General features: G+C 42.6%; 1 protein-coding gene across 2 annotated transcripts in view; it reads right to left on the bottom strand.

Annotated features, from left to right (window-relative positions):
- Positions 1 to 24891, bottom strand: part of LOC139759008 (uncharacterized) — a 114670-nt gene that overhangs the window by 37188 nt on the left and 52591 nt on the right. Inside the window, exon 24 of one of the 2 annotated variants that reach the window (XM_071680892.1) lies at positions 11885 to 12214. In XM_071680892.1, the coding sequence (XP_071536993.1) occupies positions 11885 to 12214 (330 nt within the window). Of the gene's footprint in view, positions 1 to 9578; positions 12215 to 24891 lie in introns of those variants that run through there. The other variant, XM_071680891.1, reaches the window with a different exon arrangement.

The following is a 24891-nucleotide window of genomic DNA, read 5'->3' as shown; positions in this document are numbered from 1 at the left end:
AGCAAAAATGGGTATGTTTGAAGGAATAGTGGTTCCAACAATGTTGTATGGTTGCGAGGCGTGGGCTATGGATAGAGTTGTGCGCAGGAGGATGGATGTGCTGGAAATGAGATGTTTGAGGACAATGTGTGGTGTGAGGTGGTTTGATCAAGTAAGTAACGTAAGGGTAAGAGAGATGTGTGGAAATAAAAAGAGCGTGGTTGAGAGAGCAGAAGAGGGTGTTTTGAAATGGTTTGGGCACATTGAGAGAATGAGTGAGGAAAGATTGACCAAGAGGATATATGTGTCGGAGGTGGAGGGAACGAGGAGAAGTGGGAGACCAAATTGGAGGTGTAAAGATGGAGTGAAAAAGATTTTGAGTGATCAGGGCCTGAACATGCAGGAGGGTGAAAGGAGGGCAAGGAATAGAGTGAATTGGATCGATGTGGTATACCGGGGTTGACGTGTTGTCAGTGGATTGAATCAGGGCATGTGAAGCGTCTGGGATAAACCATGGAAAGCTGCGTAGGTATGTATATTTCCGTGTGTGGACGTATGTATATACATCGAACATACAAAGCTCCATCAGCCAGGATCAAACCTGGGACCCCTTGTGCAAGAGGCAGGCATGCTAACCGCTAGGCTAAGGGACTGTATAATAGGAAACAACTATTCGAAATACTTAGTACTCGAATACCCTTCGTCTCACTATGGTGAGCAACGGGGTCTATCGGTTGTTTCCGAACAGAACACATAGCCAGCTGAGAGCGTTTTACCGAACCTGACTGTACAACGCAGAGTTATATGAATACGAATAAAGTGTATATGAACGCGCACCTTCATAGAACATACAAAGCTCCATCAGCCAGGATCGAACCTGGGACCCCTTGTGCAAGAGGCAGGCATGCTAACCGCTAGGCTAAGGGACTGTGTAATAGGAAACAACTATTCGAAATACTTAGTACTCGAATACCCTTCGTCTCACTATGGTGAGCAACGGGGTCTATCAGTTGTTTCCGAACAGAACACATAGCCAGCTGAGAGTGTTTTACCAAACCTGACTGTACAACGCGGAGTTATATGAATACGAATAAAGTGTATATGAACGCGCACCTTCATAGAACATACAAAGCTCCATCAACCAGGATCGAACCTGGGACCCCTTGTGCAAGAGGCAGGCATGCTAAACGCTAGGCTAAGGGACTGGAAATAGGAAATAACTCTTCGAAATACTTAGTACTCGAATACCCTTCATCTCACTATGGTGAGCAACGGGGTCTATCGGTTGTTTCCGAACAGAACACATAGCCAGCTGAGAGCGTTTTACCGAACCTGACTGTACAACGCGGAGTTATATGAATACGAATAAAGTGTATGAGAACGCGCACCTTCATAGAACATACAAAGCTCCATCAGCCAGGATCGAACCTGGGACCCCTTGTGCAAGAGGCAGGCATGCTAACCGCTAGGCTAAGGGACTGTATAATAGGAAACAACTATTCGAAATACTTAGTACTCGAATACCCTTCGTCTCACTATGATGAGCAACGGGGTCTATCGGTTGTTTCCGAACAGAACACATAGCTAGCTGAGAGCGTTTTACCGAACCTGACTGTACAACGCGGAGTTATGTGAATACGAATAAAGTATATGAACGCGCACCTTCATAGAACATACAAAGCTCCATCAGCCAGGATCGAACCTGGGACCCCTTGTGCAAGAGGCAGGCATGCTAACCGCTAGGCTAAGGGACTATATAATAGGAAACAACTATTTGAAATACTTAGTACTCGAGTACCCTTCGTCTCACTATGGTGAGCAACGGGGTCTATCGGTTGTTTCCGAACAGAACACATAGCCAGCTGAGAGCGTTTTACCAAACCTGACTGTACAACGCGGAGTTATATGAATACGAATAAAGTGTATATGAACGCGCACCTTCATAGAACATCCAAAGCTCCATCAGCCAGGATCGAACCTGGGACCCCTTGTGCAAGAGGCAGGCATGCTAACCGCTAGGCTAAGGGACTGTATAATAGGAAAAAACCCCGTTGCTCACCATAGTGAGACGAAGGGTATTCGAGTACTAAGTATTTCGAATAGTTGTTTCCTATTATACAGTCCCTTAGCCTAGCGGTTAGCATGCCTGCCTCTTGCACAAGGGGTCCCAGGTTCGATCCTGGCTGATGGAGCTTTGTATGTTCTATGAAGGTGCACGTTCATATACACTTTATTCGTATTCATATAACTCCGCGTTGTACAGTCAGGTTCGGTAAAATGCTCTCAGCTGGCTATGTGTTCTATTCGGAAACAACCGATAGACCCCGTTGCTCACCATAGTGAGACGAAGGGTATTTGAGTACTAAGTATTTCGAATAGTTGTTTCCTATTATACAGTCCCTTAGCCTAGCGGTTAGCATGCCTGCCTCTTGCACAAGGGGTCCCAGGTTCGATCCTGGCTGATGGAGCTTTGTATGTTCTATGAAGGTGTGCGTTCATATACACTTTATTCGTATTCATATAACTCCGCGTTGTACAGTCAGGTTCGGTAAAACGCTCTCAGCTGGCTATGTGTTCTGTTCGGAAACAACCGATAGACCCCGTTGCTCACCATAGTGAGACGAAGGGTATTCGAGTACTAAGTATTTCGAATAGTTCTTTCCTATTATACAGTCCCTTAGCCTAGCGGTTAGCATGCCTGCCTCTTGCACAAGGGGTCCCAGGTTCGATCCTGGCTAATGGAGCTTTGTATGTTCTATGAAGGTGCGCGTTCATATACACTTTATTCGTATTCATATAACTCCGTGTTGTAAAGTCAGGTTCGGTAAAACGCTCTCAGCTGGCTATGTGTTCTCTTCGGAAACAACCAATAGACCCCGTTGCTCACCTTAGTGAGACGAAGGGTATTCGAGTACTAAGTATTTCAAATAGTTGTTTCCTATTATACAGTCCCTTAGCCTAGCGGTTAGCATGCCTGCCTCTTGCACAAGGGGTCCCAGGTTCGATCCTGGCTGATGGAGCTTTGTATGTTCTATGAAGGTGTGCATTCATATACACTTTATTGATATTCATATAACTCCGCGTTGTACAGTCAGGTTCGGTAAAACGCTCTCAGCTGGCTATGTGTTCTGTTCGGAAACAACCGATAGACCCCGTTGCTCACCATAGTGAGACGAAGGGTATTCGAGTACTAAGTATTTCGAATAGTTGTTTCCTATTATACAGTCCCTTAGCCTAGCGGTTAGCATGCCTGCCTCTTGCACAAGGGGTCCCACGTTCGATCCTGGCTGATGGAGCTTTGTATGTTCTATGAAGGTGTGCGTTCATATACAATTTATTCGTATGTATATACATGTGTATGGGGGTGGGTTGGGCCATTTCTTTTGTCTGTTTCCTTGCGCTACCTCGCAAATGCGGGAGACAGCGACAAAGCCAAAAAAAAATATTTTTTTTTTTTTTTTTAATACTTTGTCGCTGTCTCCCGCGTTTGCGAGGTAGCGCAAGGAAACAGACGAAAGAAATGCCCCCCCCCCATACACATGTATATACATACGTCCACACACGCAACTATACATACCTACACAGCTTTCCATGGTTTACCCCAGACGCTTCACATGCCTTGATTCAATCCACTGACAGCACGTCAACCCCGGTATACCACATCGCTCCAATTCACTCTATTCCTTGCCCTCCTTTCACCCTCCTGCATGTTCAGGCCCCGATCACACAAAATCTTTTTCACTCCATCTTTCCACCTCCAATTTGGTCTCCCTCTTCTCCTGGCTCCCTCCATCTCCGACACATATATCCTCTTCGTCAATCTTTCCTCACTCATCCTCTCCATGTGCCCAAACCACTTCAAAACACCCTCTTCTGCTCTCTCAACCACGCTCTTTTTATTTCCACACATCTCTCTTACCCTTACGTTACTCACTCGATCAAACCACCTCACACCACACATTGTCCTCAAACATCTCATTTCCAGCACATCCACCCTCCTGTGCACAACTCTATCCATAGCCCACGCCTCGCAACCATACAACATTGTTGGAACCACTATTCCTTCAAACATAGCCATTTTTGCTTTCCGAGATAATGTTCTCGACTTCCACACATTCTTCAAGGCCCCCAGAATTTTCGCCCCCTCCCCCACCCTATGATCCACTTACGCTTCCATGGTTCCATCCGCTACCAGATCCACTCCCAGATATCTAAAACACTTCACTTCCTCCAGTTTTTCTCCATTCAAACTCACCTCCCAATTGACTTGAACCTCAACCCTACTGTACCTAATAACCTTGCTCTTATTCACATTTACTCTTAACTTTCTTCTTCCACACACTTTACCAAACTCAGTCACCAGCTTCTGCAGTTTCTCACATGAATCAGCCACCAGCGCTGTATCATCAGCGAACAACAACTGACTCACTTCCCAAGCTCTCTCATCCCCAACAGACTTCATACTTGCCCCTCTTTCCAAAACTCTTGCATTTACCTCCCTAACAACCCCATCCATAAACAAATTAAACAACCATGGAGACATCACACACCCCTGCCGCAAACCTACATTCACTGAGAACCAATCACTTTCCTCTCTTCCTACACGTACCCATGCCTTACATCCTCGATAAAAACTTTTCACTGCTTCTAACAACTTTCCTCCCACACCATATATTCTTAATACCTTCCACAGAGCATCTCTATCAACTCTATCATATGCCTTCTCCAAATCCATAAATGCTACATACAAATCCATTTGCTTTTCTAAGTATTTCTCACATACATTCTTCAAAGCAAACACCTGATCCACACATCCTCTACCACTTATGAAACCACACTGCTCTTCCCCAATCTGATGCTCTGTACATGCCTTCACCCTCTCAATCAATACCCTCCCATATAATTTACCAAAAAAAAAAAAAATATATATATATATATATTTTTTTTTTTTTTTTTTTTTTTTTACTTTGTCGCTGTCTCCCGCGTTTGCGAGGTAGCGCAAGGAAACAGACGAAAGAAATGGCCCAACCCCCCCCCCCCCCATACACATGTACATACACACGTCCACACACACAAATATACATACCTACACAGCTTTCCATGGTTTACCCCAGACGCTTCATATGCCTTGCTTCAATCCACTGACAGCACGTCAACCCCTGTATACCACATGACTCCAATTCACTCTATTCCTTGCCCTCCTTTCACCCTCCTGCATGTTCAGGCCCCGATCACACAAAATCTTTTTCACTCCATCTTTCCACCTCCAATTTGGTCTCCCTCTTCTCCTCGTTCCCTCCACCTCCGACACATATATCCTCTTGGTCAATCTCTCCTCACTCATTCTCTCCATGTGCCCAAACCATTTCAAAACACCCTCTTCTGCTCTCTCAACCACGCTCTTTTTATTTCCACACATCTCTCTTACCCTTACGTTACTTACTCGATCAAACCACCTCACACCACACATTGTCCTCAAACATCTCATTTCCAGCACATCCATCCTCCTGCGCACATCTCTATCCATAGCCCACGCCTCGCAACCATACAGCATTGTTGGAACCACTATTCCCTCAAACATACCCATTTTTGCTTTCCGAGATAATGTTCTCGACTTCCACACATTTTTCAAGGCTCCCAAAATTTTCGCCCCCTCCCCCACCCTATGATCCACTTCCGCTTCCATGGTTCCATCCGCTGACAGATCCACTCCCAGATATCTAAAACACTTCACTTCCTCCAGTTTTTCTCCATTCAAACTCACCTCCCAATTGACTTGACCCTCACCCCTACTGTACCTAATAACCTTGCTCTTATTCACATTTACTCTCAACTTTCTTCTTCCACACACTTTACCAAACTCAGTCACCAGCTTCTGCAGTTTCTCACATGAATCAGCCACCAGCGCTGTATCATCAGCGAACAACAATTGACTCACTTCCCAAGCTCTCTCATCCCCAACAGACTTCATACTTGCCCCTCTTTCCAGGACTCTTGCATTTACCTCCTTTACAACCCCATCCATAAACAAATTAAACAACCATGGAGACATCACACACCCCTGCCGCAAACCTACATTCACTGAGAACCAATCACTTTCCTATATATATATATATATATATATATATATATATATATATATATATATTTAAAGCCAGCAAGGCAGCAGGTTTGGATGGTATTGCAGTGGAATCTATTAAAAAAGGGGGTGACTGTATTGTTGACTGGTTGATAAGGTTATTTAATGAATGTATGATTCATGGTGAGGTGCCTGAGGATTGGCGGAATGCTTGTATAGTGCCATTGTAGAAAGGCAAAGGGGATAAGAGTGAGTGCTCAAATTACAGAGGTATAAGTTTGTTGAGTATTCCTGGGAAATTATACGGGAGGGTATTGATTGAGAGGGTGAAGGCATGTACAGAGCATCAGATTGGGGAAGAGCAGTGTGGTTTCAGAAGTGGTAGAGGATGTGTGGGTCAGGTGTTTGCTTTGAAGAATGTATGTGAGAAATACTTAGAAAAGCAAATGGATTTGTATGTAGCATTTATGGATCTGGAGAAGGCATATGTTAGAGTTGATAGAGATGTTGTGTGAAAGGTATTAAGAATATATGGTGTGGGAGGCAAGTTGTTAGAAGCAGTGAAAAGTTTTTATCGAGGATGTAAGGCATGTGTACATGTAGGAATAGAGGAAAGTGATTGTTTCTCAGTGAATGTAGGTTTGTGGCAGGGGTGTGTGATGTCTCTATGGTTGTTTAATTTGTTTATGGATGGGGTTGTTAGGGTGGTAAATGTAAGAGTTTTGGAAAGAGAGGCAAGTATGTAGTCTGTTGTGGATGAGAGAGCATGGGAAGTGAGTCAGTTGTTGTTTGCTGATGATACAGCGCTGGTGGCTGATTCATGTGAGAAAGTGCAGAAGCTAGGGACTGAGTTTGGTAAAGTGTGTGAAAGAAGAAAGTTGAGAGTAAATTTGAATAAGAGTAACGTTATTAGGTACAGTAGGGTTGAGGGTCAAGTAACAATGAGGTAAGTTTGAATGGAGAAAAACTGGAGGAAGTGAAGTGTTTTAGATATCTGGGAGTGGATTTGGCAGCGGATGAAACCATGGAAGCAGAAGTGAATCATAGGGTGGGGGAGGGGGCGAAAATTCTGGGAGCCTCGAAGAATGTATGGAACTCGAGGACATTATCTCGGAAAGCAAAAATGGGTATGTCTGAATGAATAGTGGTTCCAACAATGTTGTATGGTTGCGAGGCGTGGGCTATGGATAGAGTTGTGCGCAGGAAGGTGGATGTGCTGGAAATGAGATGTTTGAGGGCAATATGTGGTGTGAGGTGGTTTGATTGAGTAAGTAATAATAGGGTAAGAGAGATGTGTGGTAATAGAAAGAGTGTGGTTGAGAGAGCAGAAGAGGGTGTTTTGAAATGGTTTGGTCACATGGAGAGAATGAGTGAGGAAAGATTGACCAAGAGGATATATGGGTTAGAGATGGAGGGAACGAGGAGAAGTGGGAGACCAAATTGGAGGTGGAAAGATGGAGTGAAAAAGATTTTGAGTGATCGGGGCCTGAACATGCAGGAGGGTGAAAGGCTTGCAAGGAATAGAGTGAATTGGAACGATGTGGTATACTGGGGTCGACGTGCTGTTAATGGATTGAACCAGGGCATGTGAAGCGTCTGGGGTAAACCATGGAAAGTTCTGTGGAGCCTGGATGTGGAAATGGAGCTGTTTTTTCAGTGCATTATTACATGACAGCTAGAGACTGAGTGTGAACGAATGGGGCCTTTGTTGTCTTTTCCTAGCGCTACCTCGCACACATGAGGGGGGAGGGTGTTGTTATTCCATGTGTGGCGGGGTGGCATTGGGAATGAATAACGGCAGACAGTATGAATTATGTACATGGGGATATATGTATATGTCTGTGTGTGTGTATATATATGTATACATTGAGATGTATAGGTATGTATATGTGCTGTGTGTGGACGTGTATGTATATACATGTGTATGTGGGTGGGTTGGGCCATTCTTTCGTCTGTTTCCTTGCGCTACCTCGCTAACACGGGAGACAGCGACAAAGCGAAATATGGTTTACCCCAGGCGCTTCACATGCCATGGTTCAATCCATTGACAGCACGTCGACCCCAGTATACCACATCATTCCAATTCACTCTATTCCTTGCACACCTTTCACCCTCCTGCATGTTCAGGCCCTGATCACTCAAAATCTTTTTCACTCCATCTTTCCACCTCCAATTTGGTCTCCCACTTCTCCTCGTTCCCTCCACCTCTGATATATATATCCTCTTTGTCAATCTTTCCTCACTCATTCTCCATGTGACCAAACCATTTCAAAACACCCTCTTCAGCTCTCTCAACCACACTCTTTTTATTACCACACATCTCTCTTACTTTAATTACTTACTCGATCAAACCACCTCACACCACATATTGTCCTCAAACATCTCATTTCCAGCACATCCACCCTCCTCCGCACAATTCTATCCATAGCCCACGCCTCGCAACCATACAACATTGTTGGAACCACTATTCCTTCAAACACCCATTTTTGCTTTCCAAGATAATGGTTTCGACTTCCACACATTTTTCAACGCTCCCAGAACATTTGCCCCCTCCCCACCCTCACTTCTGCTTCCATGGTCCCATCCGCTGCCAAATCCACTCCCAGATATCTAAAACACTTCACTTCCTCCAGTTTTTCTCCATTTAAACTTACCTCCCAGTTGACTTGACCCTCAACCCCACTGTACATAATAACCTTGCTCTTATTCACATTTACTCTTAACTTTCTTCTTTCACACACTTTACCAAACTCAGTCACCAGCTTCTGCAGTGTCTCACATGAATGAGCCACCAGCACTGTATCATCAGCAAACAACAACTGACTGACTTCCCAAGCTCTCTCATCCACAACAGACTGCATACTTGCCCCTCTTTCCAAAACTCTTGCATTCACCTCCCTAACAACCCCATCCATAAACAAATTAAACAACCATGGAGACAGCACACACCCCTGCCGCAAACCTACATTCACTGAGAACTAATCACTTTCCTCTCTTCCTACATGTACACATGCCTTACATCCTCGATAAAAACTTTTCACTACTTCTAACAACTTGCCCCCCCCCCCCATCATATATTCTTAATACCTTCCTCAGAGCATCTCTATCATATGCCTTCTCCAGATCCATAAATGCTACATACAAATCCATTTGTTTTTATAAGTATTTCTCACATACATTCTTCAAAGCAAACACCTGATCCACACATCCTCTACCACTTCTGAAACCACACTGCTCTTCCCCAATCTGATGCTCTGTACATGCCTTCACCCTCCCATATAATTTACCAGGAATACTCAACAAACTTATACCTCTGTAATTTGAGCTCTCACTTTTATCCCCTTTGCCTTTGTACATTGGCACTATGCAAGCATTCCGCCAGTCCTCAGGCACCTCACCATGAGTCATACATACATTAAATGATATATATATATATATATATATATATATATATATATATATATATTCTTTCTTTCAAACTATTCGCCATTTCCCGCGTTAGCAAGGTAGCGTTAAGAACAGAGGACTGGGCCTCTGAGGGAGTATCCTCACCTGGCCTTGTTCTCTGTTCCCTCTTTTGGAAAATTAAAAAAAAAACGAGAGGGGAGGATTTCCAGCCCCCCGCTCCCTCCCCTTTTAGTTGCCTTCTACGACACGCAGGGAATAAGTGGGAAGTATTCTTTCTCCCCTATCCCCAGGGATATATATATGGTGGCTGATTCATGTGAGAAACTGCAGAAGCTGGTGACTGAGTTTGGTAAAGTGTGTGAAAGAAGAAAGTTAAGAGTAAATGTGAATAAGAGCAAGGTTATTAGGTACAGTAGGGTTGAGGGTCAAGTCATTTGGGAGGTAAGTTTGAATGGAGAAAAACTGGAGGAAGTAAAGTGTTTTAGATATCTGGGAGTGGATCTGGCAGTGGATGGAACCATGGAAGCGGAAGTGAATCATAGGGTGGGGGAGGGGGCGAAAATCCTGGGAGCCTTGAAGAATGTGTGGAAGTCGAGAACATTATCTCGGAAAGCAATATTGGGTATGTTTGACGGAATAGTGGTTCCAACAATGTTGTATGGTTGCGAGGCGTGGGCTATGGATAGAGTTGTGCGCAGGAGGATGGATGTGCTGGAAATGAGATGTTTGAGGACAATGTGTGGTGTGAGGTGGTTTGATCGAGTAAGTAATGTAAGGGTAAGAGAGATGTGTGGAAATAAAAAGAGCGTGGTTGAGAGAGCAGAAGAGGGTGTTTTGAAATGGTTTGGTCACGTGGAGAGAATGAGTGAGGAAAGATTGACCAAGAGGATATATGTGTCGGAGGTGGAGGGGACGAGGAGAAGTGGGAGACCAAATTGGAGGTGGAAAGATGGAGTGAAAAAGATTTTGAGTGATCGGGGCCTGAACATGCAGGAGGGTGAAAGGCGGGCAAGGAATAGAGTGAATTGGATCGATGTGGTATACCGGGGTTGACGTGCTGTCAGTGGATTGAATCAGGGCATGTGAAGCGTCTGGGGTAAACCATGGAAAGTTGTGTGGGGCCTGGATGTGGAAAGGGAGCTGTGGTTTCCGGCATTATTGCATGACAGCTAGAGACTGAGTGTGAACGAATGGGGCCTTTGTTGTCTTTTCCTAGCGCTACCTCGCACACATGAGGGGGGAGGGGGATGGTATTCCATGTGTGGCGAGGTGGCGATGGGAATGAATAAAGGCAGACAGTGTGAATTGTGTGCATGGGTATATATGTATGTGTGTGTGTGTATATATATGTGTACATTGAGATGTATAGGTATGTATATTTGCGTGTGTGGATGTGTATGTATATACATGTGTATGGGGGTGGGTTGGGCCATTTCTTTCGTCTGTTTCCTTGCGCTACCTTGCAAACGCGGGAGACAGCGACAAAGCAAAATAATATATATATAAAATATATATAGTCTCCCGCATTAGTGAGGTAGCGCAAGGAAACAGACGAAAGAATGGCCCAACCCACCCACATATATATGTATATACATACACGTCCGCACATACACATACCTATACATTACAATGTATACATATATATACATACACAGACATGTACACAATTCATACTTGCTGCCTTTATTCTTTCCCGTCACCACCCTGCCACACATGAAATGATAACCCTCTCCCCACTGCATGCACATGAGGTAGTGTTAGGAAAAGACAACAAAGGCCACATTCGTTCACACTCAGTCTCTAGCTGTCATGTATAATGCACCAAAACCACAGCTCCCTTTCCACATTCAGGCCCCACAGAACTTTCCCTGGTTTACCCCAAATGTTTCACATGCCCTGGTTCAAAACAGTGACAGCACGTTGACCCTGGTATACCACATCGTTCCAATTCACTCTATTCCTTGCGCCGCCTTTCACCCTCCTGCATGTTCAGGCCCCAATCGCTCAAAATCTTTTCACTCCATTATACATTTATATGATTTCAATTTCTTATTATTTTCTCTTTCTCTCCACATATTCATGCAATCCTGAATGTATAAAAATCACTTGGAAATATACAGTTTTCATCCATGACTATTTTTACCCTTTTTTGGAGACCGATCTGCAGCACTGGGGATTCCCAACCCCATAGGTTAGCAAAAGGAGTATAATACAATTAAGCCAACATGTTCATGGTTTATTAATGTGTAACAGATTCGAGCAATATTTTCTCTGATGGCCAGGAAAAGCTCATTTCGAAGTAAGTAACTTAAAGCTTCTTCGGAGCCAATCATGATCTCAAACCTATAAAAAGAGTGTAAAGCCTTACCATAGTTTGTTATGATGCAAACTGTGTGTATATGGGATTGAAAACCTTACCTATGGTGTTTCCATCGGTGAGGAAGACCAGCATCTGCCTGGAACCCACACGGCGGATAGAAGGAAGCCGGTCCCGCTCGGACACCCCACCGTGACTCTCGCTTGGCGACCTCTCTGCTGCTTCGCTGTCATCACTTGCGTGATGGGCATCAACAGGGAACTCTTCTTCTGAAGATTCAAAGACATCAAAAGTGAGGTCCTCAGGAAGATCATCGGAGAGAGAGAGCCTGAGGGAGTGCCTAGAAGGAGTGGTGGAGCGGCGTGAAGAATGGCGACTCTGTGGTGTCTCTGGTGGGAGGGTTACTGTCCGGAAACTCACCTCCTGATCACCTGTGACAAGATGATATGCTTTAACAACTGCAGTTATAATTGAACAAACTCCTTACCAACAATGTTGATTTGGCAACACAGGCATTACATATATAATTTGTAAGCCAATATTTCAAAATATCACCAATAAAAATTAAACGTACCAAAGTTGAGAAAAAAAAATTATAGTATGTGACGATTGTTTATCACATGGTGTCACTGCGTCATCAGTTTTTTGGTTCATTTGGTCGTCAAACCATGAAAATGAAAAATCCATAAAATAAATGTTACCTATATCTACATTTCTGTCATTACCTACAATAAAAAAAATTGTCAGTGAATTTTGAAATAACTTAAGCAAATGTCAAATCTCATGTGCTCAAGTCTACTACACATCCTTTCATGTCATGTCTCGGCAAGACTATTTCTCAAGGGTGTGCAGTCTCCCTAAGGAGTGGACGGTCCCATCAACTTCTTGGACCTTGTAAACTTTCTTTTATCACACACCAAACTGATGCCCCATGGCTGTCCTGCAGTGATAAATGGGGCAGAAATCATAGCTAATGGTCATATAGATTTGTAATTTATGCATAATGCTGCTCCTTAAGTCTTGATTTTGACCAATGACTATAATCTTGGTACTATAGTCATAGCTAATGGTCAGATAGATTTGTAATTTATGCATAATGCTGCTCCTTAAGTCTTGATTTTGACCAATGACTATAATCTTGGTACTATAGTCATAGCTAATGGTCAGATAAATTTGTAATTTATGCATAATTCTGCTCCTCAAGTCTTGAATTTAACCAATGACTATACTCTTGTTACTAATCACATTATGAGGTATGATAACCTCTATCCTTACTTGCATTTTAGCCAGCATAAGAAAGCACGTCAGGTAATGAAATCAACTGTTGCATTAAATGCAACTCTGGTAGAAATACTGTAATCTCCGCACATACAGGAACAAAATAACTGTCCACAAGGACAATAAATTACAAGATAAAGCAAAATAACTGTCCACAAGGACAATAAATTACAGGATAAATAATTTCTAGTCTTGAGTCTTGGACATAACACAGACTGTCCTTGTCTGAATAAATGCAGCACAATAAATTTTTTTTTCTGGTCAGTCAGGCATACCTCTGCATCTTACAGCAAATGGTATTATTACATACACTCTGTGCAAATCAGTTTCATAATAGTCCACGTATGAAAGTCCTGGTGTATGCACTGTCAACAAGACAATCCACAGGTAATGTGTTACCTATACGGCCGTGTGTTACCATCAGGGCTGGTTACTTGCGTGCCCCAGGAGGGACAAGAGACCCAACTGAGGAACCTCGAACAACTGCCAGTGGGTGTGGCGGGCCCAGCACCCTACCCACTATTGGACCATTAGGGTGATGGAGGCGCAAAGTGTTTCCCACAACTGCATAAGGAGTTGGCCAGGAGAAGCCACACAGAGAGCCCATGGAGTCGCCCCAGAGGAAACCACGTAGTAGTTTGTAGTATGAGCAGTTGGCCATAAGGAATCCCCAAGGTCATGACAGCAGGAGCCAGATGTGAAAAGTCACATCAAAGGAATGTGGAGGTACAGGAAAGAGAGAAAAAAGGACATGCATAATAAGATTATATAACAAAGATAAAAAACTGCATATATATATTTCATTACAGGATAAAGTTTACTTTTTTAAATATGTAAATCTTATCTGTAAATTACACTGACTTTCTCAAATAAAAACACTGAAACAAACGTGAAAGGTTCACAGCATAAAAGTGCAAAAAACAACAGACTATGACAGATTCTCTGGCTGAACACAAAGATTAGAATCCAAGTATACTTTGTCAGGACAAAACTATAATATATGGACAACTTTAAATATTCACATGATATAAGGTAAACATATCTGTTGAACATTCACAGTATTACTAGATTCTTATCCATTCATGCAAAGAAGTTTTTTCCTTCTCACTACACTCTAAATAGTATCTATCCTGAAATTTGCTCTGTACAGTGTAAACGCCAAAAACATGCGGCAAGAATTCTACATGCTACCCCTTGCCCAAACACCTCCACATATAATTTTACAACACTCACAAAGCTACAACCACCACGATACAGTTCAGATGGAAGTCAGAGGAGAAAAGAGGTTTTACTGTCAAGATATGTCCCATACAAAGACACTAGTGCCATCATATGCATGTACCATAATCCAATGACAAAGATTATATTATTCACTTGGATGTGTTTGTATGATAACTGAGCTTTTGTTTTTGAGAAATGGCCAATTACATGCCTCCTCCTCATCTAGCTAAACGGTACAGCATGAAACTGGCTATCACGTCCCAGAGATATTGTATGCCATAACTCTATGGTTGGCTAATCGAGTTCAAATTTTTCTCGTATCTATAGTGTAGGACTCTCCTTCTCATCTATCTATCCAACAATTACAACTTTGCAAATGATTTCCACATATCCAAGTCAGCCCTCACAAAGTTAGACCTCTATTACCACCGAGGCTCTTTCTAACATTCATTCTATACATGGTCAATCCATCTCGCACTACATATCATACACAGGCGTTTCATTTCCTATACATCTACCTTCTTTCTTTTGCATTCCATGCTTAAGACTTGTATCTATGCAACACTGCCGGGACTACTAGACTTTTAAACATACCCATATCTGGCTTCAGGGACAATGATCTCTTCTCCCACATTTTCTATAGCCCACCCAGGACCTTAGCCTCCTCTTCCACCTCAGGATTTGCTTCCTATCCCATAGCTTCTTCTGTTGACATGTCTGCGCTCGGTTACCAAAAGTATTCCTCTTCCTCCAGGTCCTCCCCATTCACACTTACACTAAAACTACCCTGTCTCCACCTGTATCCCTCCTTTGTACCTCATTACCCTATTCTTGTTTACAGATACTCTTAACTTCCCTATTTTATACACTCCCAAACTCTATCACCAGCACATGCAGTGTATTTCAGGGGCTTGATACCGGAGCAGTGTCATCTGTAAATATCCAATGCTCTCCACACCAATAACACGACATAAATCCACTCCTTGTACTTACTTCCTTCACTAACTTATTGTTAAACAGAAGAAACAACAACAGTAACATCATCCATACACAGTATAAGCTCTTCAAGTCTGACATGCAAGAATAATGAAAGCATATATCCCCTGAAATATTTTTGTAAGTTTACCATAGGGGAATTTTTTAGAAAATGAAGAAATGATTACCAAAAAAAGCTGCCACAAAGAATTTGAGTGCAATATGGACCCAGAGTAACAGTATACACACAGATTAAAGCATCATTCTAACTCCCTACTTAGGTGCTTTCCAACCTCACTCCTCACCACAGAGAGCCCCTACATCCACAAAGCAATTTCACCCCAGCCCCACAACATCACAAGGCACTAATTCACGTCACAATACCCACTGGAGTCTCTGCCTTAGGCCTGTTAATGTAATGGTTTCGATTATTTTTTTCTAATCGAAGCCTTAATAGTTCATCACTGGTTTCAACACTGGATGTGTGAAATTTGATGAACTTACTCTTGACAACAATTTGGCCCCAAATCTGATGATAGTTTACCCAAAACCACATGGGAAGTCAACCAGATGCAAGCAAATACATCGTCTTACAAATCTGGCGAAAGATTCCATAAGTAAGCCAAGAGAGAAGCCTTTAAATCAATGGCTCTTTACTGAATTAAAGGCTTATACAAGCCTTGAAGAACGAAAGAAATTTGTTATTCAACAAGACAAAGTTTAATCACTCTGACTGGGTACAAAGGGAAATAATCCAAAGAGAAGTTTTTCTGGACTGTATTAATTAATAAAAGCTTATTCTTAAATTCAGTTTTCTTATTTTTAGCCAGAATCTTCAGTTTGGGTTGCTCTTTAGCCATAAAAGTTGACTCTCAGATTCCAGTAGACTTTTATGCCTAGGCTTTGCACGAATTTTACGAAAATTTCTCCCTAACCCTAAACCTATCATGAAAAGTTTTGTGGTTGCCAACATCGGCTTATGAAAACACTTCATATCATCATCCACATCCAACTAAAAAGGATGGACATTAAACATCTTGGCCACTCACAGAGGAAAGTATAATTCAATGAAAATATGAAAAAATATCAGTATCACATGGCAAAAGCATAAACAACTGAGTGGTGTTACCTGCAGCTCAGCATGTTTGATGTCATGAACCTGAATGTGTTGGTGCGTGAATTCCTGAGCTTTCAGAACGCACTTCACACAGATTCATAAATCATGATGGTTGACTCAGGTGTAATCCTGGAATAAACTCTAATTTTTGGAGTTCTATCTATCTATATCTCATGCTCATTCCCTCCAGGGACTCCCTTAAGAAGGTGGTCACTGCCAATGAGTTTCCATAACTGGTGAACTCCAGTGCCAATTAGCATTTAGTGCTTCGCCCTTAACAAGCCACTGGCAGAGAGCAACTCTAATACCGTTTTCAGAGGCTCCTACCCCAAGTTTCTTCTGACCACCTCTACCTGATGTTCTAACCTACTACTTCTACCTAATGCTATCATCTAATGTTCCTAACTACTACTTCTACCTAAAGTTCGTAACTAATGCTCCAGCATAATGTTCTGATCTACTATTAATATCTATTATTCCTACTGTTTTGCCAAAAGGCAGGACTAGCGCATAGTGCTAACTGCAGCAAAATCTAGTTATGAAGAATGAGTTTTGTAAGTTAAGTGTCTTAAGCATTCTGTGTGACAGGGAGAGATTGCATATTTGTGGACAGGATGCCAGCAGTCTATGTATGGGTGTGGCAGAAAGAAAAGACAGCTACCTTCGTCGGAGGAGTGCAACTTGACAACCATTGAAGTGCTGGCTCACTACACAATATCCAAATACTCACTCTGAGGCTCATAGGAGTGTCCAGATATGAAAAATACAGCTCTTGATAAATATTGAACACTTTACATAAAGTAAAATACATTTCGTGAGGAAAAAGGACAATGCAACCAAAAACACCAGCATTTTTGTAAAATCCACAATGACTGAAATCTATCAATTAATGAACAAATATCTCATCTGGTCCCTTTAATGTATCAATTAATGAACAAATATTCCATCTAGTCCCTTCAATGTATCAATTCATGAACAAATATCACATCTACTCCCTTTATCTGAAGACTAAATATCTCTCGGTTTCAGTTCTGAGCTCAGTCAAAGTTCAGTGGAAAACCACCAACCTTGTACATTTAATGCTTTAGAAACTGTCACTAGTAATTTCTAGCAAAAAAACAAAAAATATCATTCAAGTGCATCTCTTATCCTATATAGCTGTGGAACTGATTTGGACAAGAATGCAGAGAACAAACACTGCTCTGTTAAAAATTTCATTCTACAAGGCCCAACAATGTTACTTAGTACCTCTCGAAACTTTTGGATGATCTATGACAATTAATGAAAATGTGAGTAAGGGACCTGCAATTTTTTTGTTAATGCAAATGCCCCCATATATACTTACCCTTTACAAAATGCAGGTCCATTCTAACATGGAATACTAATCTCATTTGCAAAGGTGCATTCTCATCCTTCTTGGCCTTTGAAAAAATAAAAGTCCTAACAAAAAACATATGCCTATTAGTGCCTAGTACTCACCTCTTGCCTTCCTTCATATGTGTTGCAATTGTCATCATTAACTACTGAAACCACATACAATGAAGTGAAGAGGTGAAGTGAGTACTTTGAAAAATGGATGAATGAGTTTGGTGATAGGGTGGCACATGTATGGTGTTTGGGTCGAGTGTTATGTGAAGTGAGAGTCATGGAGAGTAGTTTGGTGAAGATATGAGAGGTGGTGAAAGCCTTGCGTATGATGAAATGTTGCAAGGCAGCTGGAGTGGATGGTATTACAATTGAAATAAGAAATGGGGTGACTGTGTTGTTGAATGGTTGGTAAAGATTTTCAATATTTGTATGGAACATGGTGAAGTGCCTGAGAACTGGTGGAATGCACGTATAGTGCCACTGTATAAAGGCAAGGGGGATGGATAAAGGTGAGTGTTTGAACTACAGAGGTATAAAAGTTTGTTGAGTGTACCTGGTAAATTATAGGGGAGGGTATTGATTAAGAGGGTGAGGGCATGTACAGAGCATCAGACTGAGGAGGAACAGTGTGGTTTCAGAAGTGATAGAGGATGAGTGAACCAGGTGTTAGCTTTAAGGAATGTGTGTGAGAAATACTTAAGAGAAACAAATGGATCTGTATGTGGCATTTATGGATCTGCAGAAAGCATATGACAAGGTTTATAGAGATGCCTTGTGGGAGGTCTTAAGAATATAAGGTTTGGGAGGAAAGCTGCTAGAAGCAGAATTTTTATCGAGTGTGCAAGACTTGTGTACGAGTAGGAAGAGAGGAGAGCGATTGGTTCCCAGTGAAGGGTGGTATGGGAGAGAAATGTGAGTGTTTTGGAGAAAGGAGTGAATATTCAGTTTGTGGGGGATGAGAGGGCCTGGGAAATGAGTCATTTGTTGTTTGCTAATGAAATGTTTGAGGAAAATATGTGGTGTTGAGGTAGACTGATCGAGTAAGTAATAAAAGGGTAAGAGAGATGTGTGGTAATAAAAAGGATGTGGTTGAAAGAGCAGATGAGGGTCTCTTGAAATGGTCTGGACATATGGAGAGAATGAGTAAAGAAAGGTTGACAAAGAGGATATATGTCATAGGTGAAGGGAACAAGGGGAGGTGGGAGAACAAATTGGAGGTGGAAGGATGGACTGAAAAAGATTTTGAGTGATCTGGGCCTGAGCATGCAGGAAGGTGAAAGACGTGCACAGATGAGAGTGAACTGGAACGTGCTGTCAATGGACTGAACCAGAGCATATGAAATGTCCAGGGTAAACCATGAAAGGTCTGTGGGGCCTGGTTGTGGATAGGGAGCTGTGGTTTTGGTGCATTACACATAACAGCTACATAATGAGTGTGAGCAGATGTGGTCTTTCTTCGTCTGTTCCCTGGCACTCCTTCGCTGATGCAGGAGGTAATCCTGTTTCCTGAGGGGCAGGGTGGTATAGGGAATGGATGAAGGTGAGTAAGCATGAATAGGTACACGAGTATAAATGTATATGTATGTAAAGTGGGGGGGGGGGGGGTAGTGATGCTATTTCCTGTGGGGTGGGGTAGTGATAGGAATGGATGAAGGCAAGCAAGCATGAATGTGCACATGTATTTATGTATATGTCTGTGTATGTGTATGTTGATATGTATACGTGTGTGTATGGGCATTATGTATGTATATATATATATATATATATATATATATATATATATATATATATATATATATATATATATATATATATATATATATATGTGGTTTTGATGCATTACACATGACAGCTAGAGACTGAGTGTGAATAAATGTGGCCTTTGTTGTCTTTTCCTAGCGCTACCTTGTGCGTATGCAGGGGGGAGGGGGTGCCATTTCATGTGTGGCGGGGTGGCAACAGGAATGGATGAAGGCAGCAAGTATGAATAGGTACATGTGTATATATGTATATGTCTGTGTATGTATATGTATGTATATGTTGAAATTTATAGGTATGTATATGTGCGTGTATGTACATACATGTGTATGTGGGTGGGTTGGGCCATTCTTTCATCTATTTACTTGCGCTACCTCACTAACGTGGGAGACAGCAACAAAGTATAATAAATAAAATAAATATATGTATATATATATATATATATATATATATTTTTTCATACTATTTGCCATTTCCTGCGTTAGCGAAGTAGCGTTAAGAACAGAAGACTGAGCCTTTGAGGAAATATCCTCACTTGCCCCCTCCTCTGTTCCCTCTTTTGGAAAACTAAAAACAAGAGGGGAGGATTTCCAGCCCCCTATATATAGAGAGAGAGGCATATATAGGGTGTTTTGGGTGAGGTGGTGTGCAAAATGAGAGGGTCAGAGAGAATGGTTTGGTAAACAGAGAAGAGGTAGTGAAAGCTTTGCAGAAGATGATAGCTGGCAAGGCAGTGGGTTTGGAGGGTATTGCAGTGGAATTTATCAAAAAAGGGGGTGACTGTTGTGGAATGGTTGGTAAGGATATTCAATGTATGTATGATTCATGGTGAAGTGCCTGAGGATTGGCAGAATGCATGTATAGTGCCATTGTATAAAGGCAAAGGGGATAAAGGTGAGTGTTCAAATTACAGAGGTATAAGTTTGTTGAGTATTCCTGGGAAATTATATGGGAGGGTATTGATTGAGAGGGTGAAGGCATGTACAGAGCATCAGATTGGGGAAGAGCAATATGGTTTCAGAAGTGGCAGAGGATGTGTGGATCAGGTGTTTGCTTTGAAGAATGTATGAGAGAAATACTTAGAAAAACAGATGGATTTGTAGAAAGCATTTATGGCTTTGGCGAAAGCATCTGATAGAGATGCTTTGTGGAAGGTATTAAGAGTATAAGGTGTGGGAGGTAAGCTGCTAGAAGCAGTGAAAAGTTTTTATCAAGGATGTAAGCCATGTGTATGAGCAGGAAAAGAGGAATGTGATTGGTTCTTAATGAATGTCGGTTTGTGGAAAGGGTGCGTGATTTCTCCATGGCTGTTCAATTTGTTCATGGATGGATTGTTAGGGAGGTGAATCAAGAATTTTGGAGAGAGGGGCAAGTACGCAGGCTGTTGTGGATGAGAGGGCTTGGGGACAGAGTCAGTTGTTGTTCGCTGATGATACAGTGCTGGTGGCTGATTCACGTGAGAAACTGCAGAAGTTGGTGACTGAGTTTGGTAAAGTGTGTGAAAGAAGAGAACTAAGAGTAAATGTGAATAAGAGCAAGGTTATTAGGTTCAGTAGTGTTGAGGGACAAGCTAATTGGGAGGTAAGTTTGAATGAAGAAAAACTGGAGGAAGTGAAGTGTTTTAGATATCTGGGAGTGGATTTAGCAGCAGATGGAGCCAACATGAAAGCGGAAGTGAGTCACAGGGTGGGGGAAAGGGTGAAGATTCTGGGTGCGTTGAAGAATGTGTGGAAGGCGAGAATGTTATCTTGGAGAGCAAAAATGGGTATGTTTGAAGGAACAGTCATTCCAACAATGTTATATGGTTGCGAGGCATGGGCTATAGATAGGGTTGTGCGGAGGAGGGTGGATGTGTTGGAAATGAAATATTTGAGGACAATATGTGGTGTGAGGTGGTTTGATCAAGTAAGTAATGAAAGGGTAAGAGAGATGTGTGGTGGTGGAGGGAGTGTGGTGGGGTGAGCAGAGAAGGGTGTGTTGAAGTGGTTTGGTCACACTGAGGGAGTGAGTGAGGAAAGATTGACTGGGAGGATGTATGTGTCAGAGGTGGGGGGAACGGGGAGAGGTGGGGGACCGGATTAAAGGTGGAAGGATGGAGTGAGGGGGATTTTGAGCGATTGAGGCCTGAACATGCGGGAGGGTGGGGGGCATGTGGGGAACAGGGTGAGTTGGAATTATGTGGTGTGCCAGGGTCAACGTGCTGTCAATGGATATTGAGCCGGGGCATGTGGGGTGTCTGGGGTGAACCATGGAGGGTTTTGTGGGGCCTGGATGTGGAAAGGGAGCTTTGGTGTCAGTACATTACACATGACAACCAGAGACAGAGTGTGAACGAATGAGGCCTTTGTTGTCTTTTCCTAGCACTATCTCATGCACGTGCAGGAGAGGGGAGTGCCATTTCATGTGTGGCAGGGTGGCGATGGAAATGGATGAAGGCAGCAAGTATGGATATGTTCATGTGTATATATGTATATGTCTGTGTATGTATATGTATGTATACATTGAAATGTATAGGTATGTATATATGCATGTGTGTATGTATATGTGTGGGCATTTATGTATATACATGTGTATGTAGGTGGGTTGGGCCATTCTTTCATCTGTTTCATTGTGCTACCTCGCTAACACGGGAGACAGCGACTAAGTATGATGATAAAAAAAAAATGTGTATATGAGTAAATGGGCCATTCTTCGTCTGTTTCCTGGCACTACCTCGCTGACGCGGGAAGCAGTAATTATGTATAATACTAATACTAATAACACTAATAAAAAGTTAAGAGTAAATGTGAATAAGAGCAAGGTAATTAGGTACAGTAGGGTTGAGGGTCAAGTCAATTGGGAGGTAAGTTTGAATGGAGAAAAACTGGAGGAAGTAAAGTGTTTTAGATATCTGGGAGTGGATCTGGCAGCGGATGGAACCATGGAAGCGGAAGTAAATCATAGGGTGGGGGAGGGGGCGAAAATCGTGGGAGCCTTGAAGAATGTGTGGAAGTCGAGAACATTATCTCCGAAAGCAAAAATGGCTATGTTTGAAGGAATAGTGGTTCCAACAATGTTGTATGGTTGCGAGACGTGGGCTATGGATAGAGCTGTGCACAGGAGGGTGGATGTGCTGGAAATGAGATGTTTGAGGACAATAAGTGGTGTGAGGTGGTTTGATCGAGTAAGTAATGTAAGGGTAAGAGAGATGTGTGGAAATAAAGAGAGCATGGTTGAGAGAGCAGAAGAAGGTGTTTTGAAATGGTTTGGGCCCATGGAGAGAATGAGTGAGGAAAGATTGACCAAGAGGATATATGTGTCGGAGGTGGAGGGAATGAGAAGTGGGAGACCAAATTGGAGGTGGAAAGATGGAGTGAAAAAGATTTTGAGTGATCGGGGCCTAAACATGCAGGAGGGTGAAAGGCATGCAAGGAATAGAGTGAATTGGATCGATGTGGTATACCAGGGTCGACGTGCTGTCAATGGATTGAATCAGGGCATGTGAAACGTCTGGGGTAAACCATGGAAAGTTCTGTGGGGCATGGATGTGGAAAGGAAGCTGTGGTTTCGGGCATTATTGCATGACAGCTGGAGACTGAGTGTGAGCGAATGGGGCCTTTGTTGTCTTTTCCTGGCGCTGCCTCGCGCACATGAGGGGGGAGGGGGATGTTATCCCGTGTGTGGCAGGGTGGCGATGGGAGTGAGTAGGGGCAGACAGTGTGAATTGTGTGCATGTGTGTATATGTGTGTGTGTATATGTGTGTACGTTGGGATGTGTGGGTGTGTATGTTTGCGTGTGTGGACGTGTGTGTGTGTGCATGTGTGTGGGGCTGGGTTGGGTCATTTCTTTCGTATGTTTCCTTGTGCTACCTTGCAGGCGCAGGAGACAGCGACAAAGCAAAATAATAATAATAATACTAATAAAAATGTATTTTAAACAACCATGGAGACATCACACACCCCTGCCGCAAACCTACATTCACTGAGAACCAATCACTTTCCTCTCTTCCTACACGTACACATGCCTTACATACTCGATAAAAACTTTTCACTGCTTCTAACAACTTGCCTCCCACACCATATATTCTTAATACCTTCCACACAGCATCTCTATCAACTCTATCATATGCCTTCTCCAGATCCATAAATGCTACATACAAATCCATTTGCTTTTCTAAGTATTTCTCACATACATTCCTCAAAGCAAACACCTGATCCACACATCCTCTACCACTTCTGAAACCACACTGCTCTTCCCCAATCTGATGCTCTGTACATGCCTTCACCCTCTCAATCAATATCCTCCCATATAATTTACCAGGAATACTCAACAAACTTATACCTCTGTAACTTGAGCACTCACTCTTATCCCCTTTGCCTTTGTACAATGGCACTATGCACGCATTCTGCCAATCCTCAGGCACCTCACCATGAGTCATACATACATTAAATAACCTTACCAACCAGTCAATAATACAGTCACCCCCTTTTTTAATAAATTCCACTGCAATACCATCCAAACCTGCTGCCTTGCCGGCTTTCATCTCCCGCAAAGCTTTTACAACCTCTTCTCTGTTTACCAAATCATTTTCCCTAACCCTCTCACTTTGCACACCACCTCGACCAAAACACCCTATATCTGCCACTCTGTCATCAAACACATTCAACAAACCTTCAAAATACTCACTCCATCTCCTTCTCACATCACCACTACTTGTTATCACCTCCCCATTTGCGCCCTTCACTGAAGTTCTCATTTGCTCCCTTGTCTTACGCACTTTATTTACCTCCTTCCAGAACATCTTTTTATTCTCCCTAAAATTTAATGGTTGTTAGGGAGGTAAATGCAAGAGTTTTGGAAAGAGGGGCAAGTATGAAGTCTGTTGGGGATGAGAGACCTTGGGAAGTGAGTCAGTTGTTGTTTGCTGATGATGCAGCGCTGGTGGCTGATTCATGTGAGAAACTGCAGAAGCTGGTGACTGAGTTTGGTAAAGTGTGTGAAAGAAGAAAGTTAAGAGTAAATGTGAATAAGAGCAAGGTTATTAGGTACAGTAGGGTTGAGGGTCAAGTCAATTGGGAGGTAAGTTTGAATGGAGAAAAACTGGAGGAAGTAAAGTGTTTTAGATATCTGGGAGTGGATCTGGCAGCAGATGGAACCATGGAAGCGGAAGTGATCATAGGGTGGGGGAGGGGGCGAAAATTCTGGGAGCCTTGAAGAATGTGTGGAAGTCGAGAACATTATCTCAGAAAGCAAAAATGGGTATGTTTGAAGGAATAGTGGTTCCAACAATGTTGTATGGTTGCGAGGCATGGGCTATGGATAGAGTTGTGCGCAGGAGGATGGATGTGCTGGAAATGAGATGTTTGAGGACTGTGTGGTGTGAGGTGGTTTGATCGAGTAAGTAACGTAAG

The sequence above is a fragment of the Panulirus ornatus genome, chromosome 32 (assembly GCF_036320965.1).
Source record: "Panulirus ornatus isolate Po-2019 chromosome 32, ASM3632096v1, whole genome shotgun sequence".
Taxonomy (NCBI): Eukaryota; Metazoa; Arthropoda; class Malacostraca; order Decapoda; family Palinuridae; genus Panulirus; species Panulirus ornatus.
This window is presented reverse-complemented; position numbering and strand designations above follow the sequence as displayed.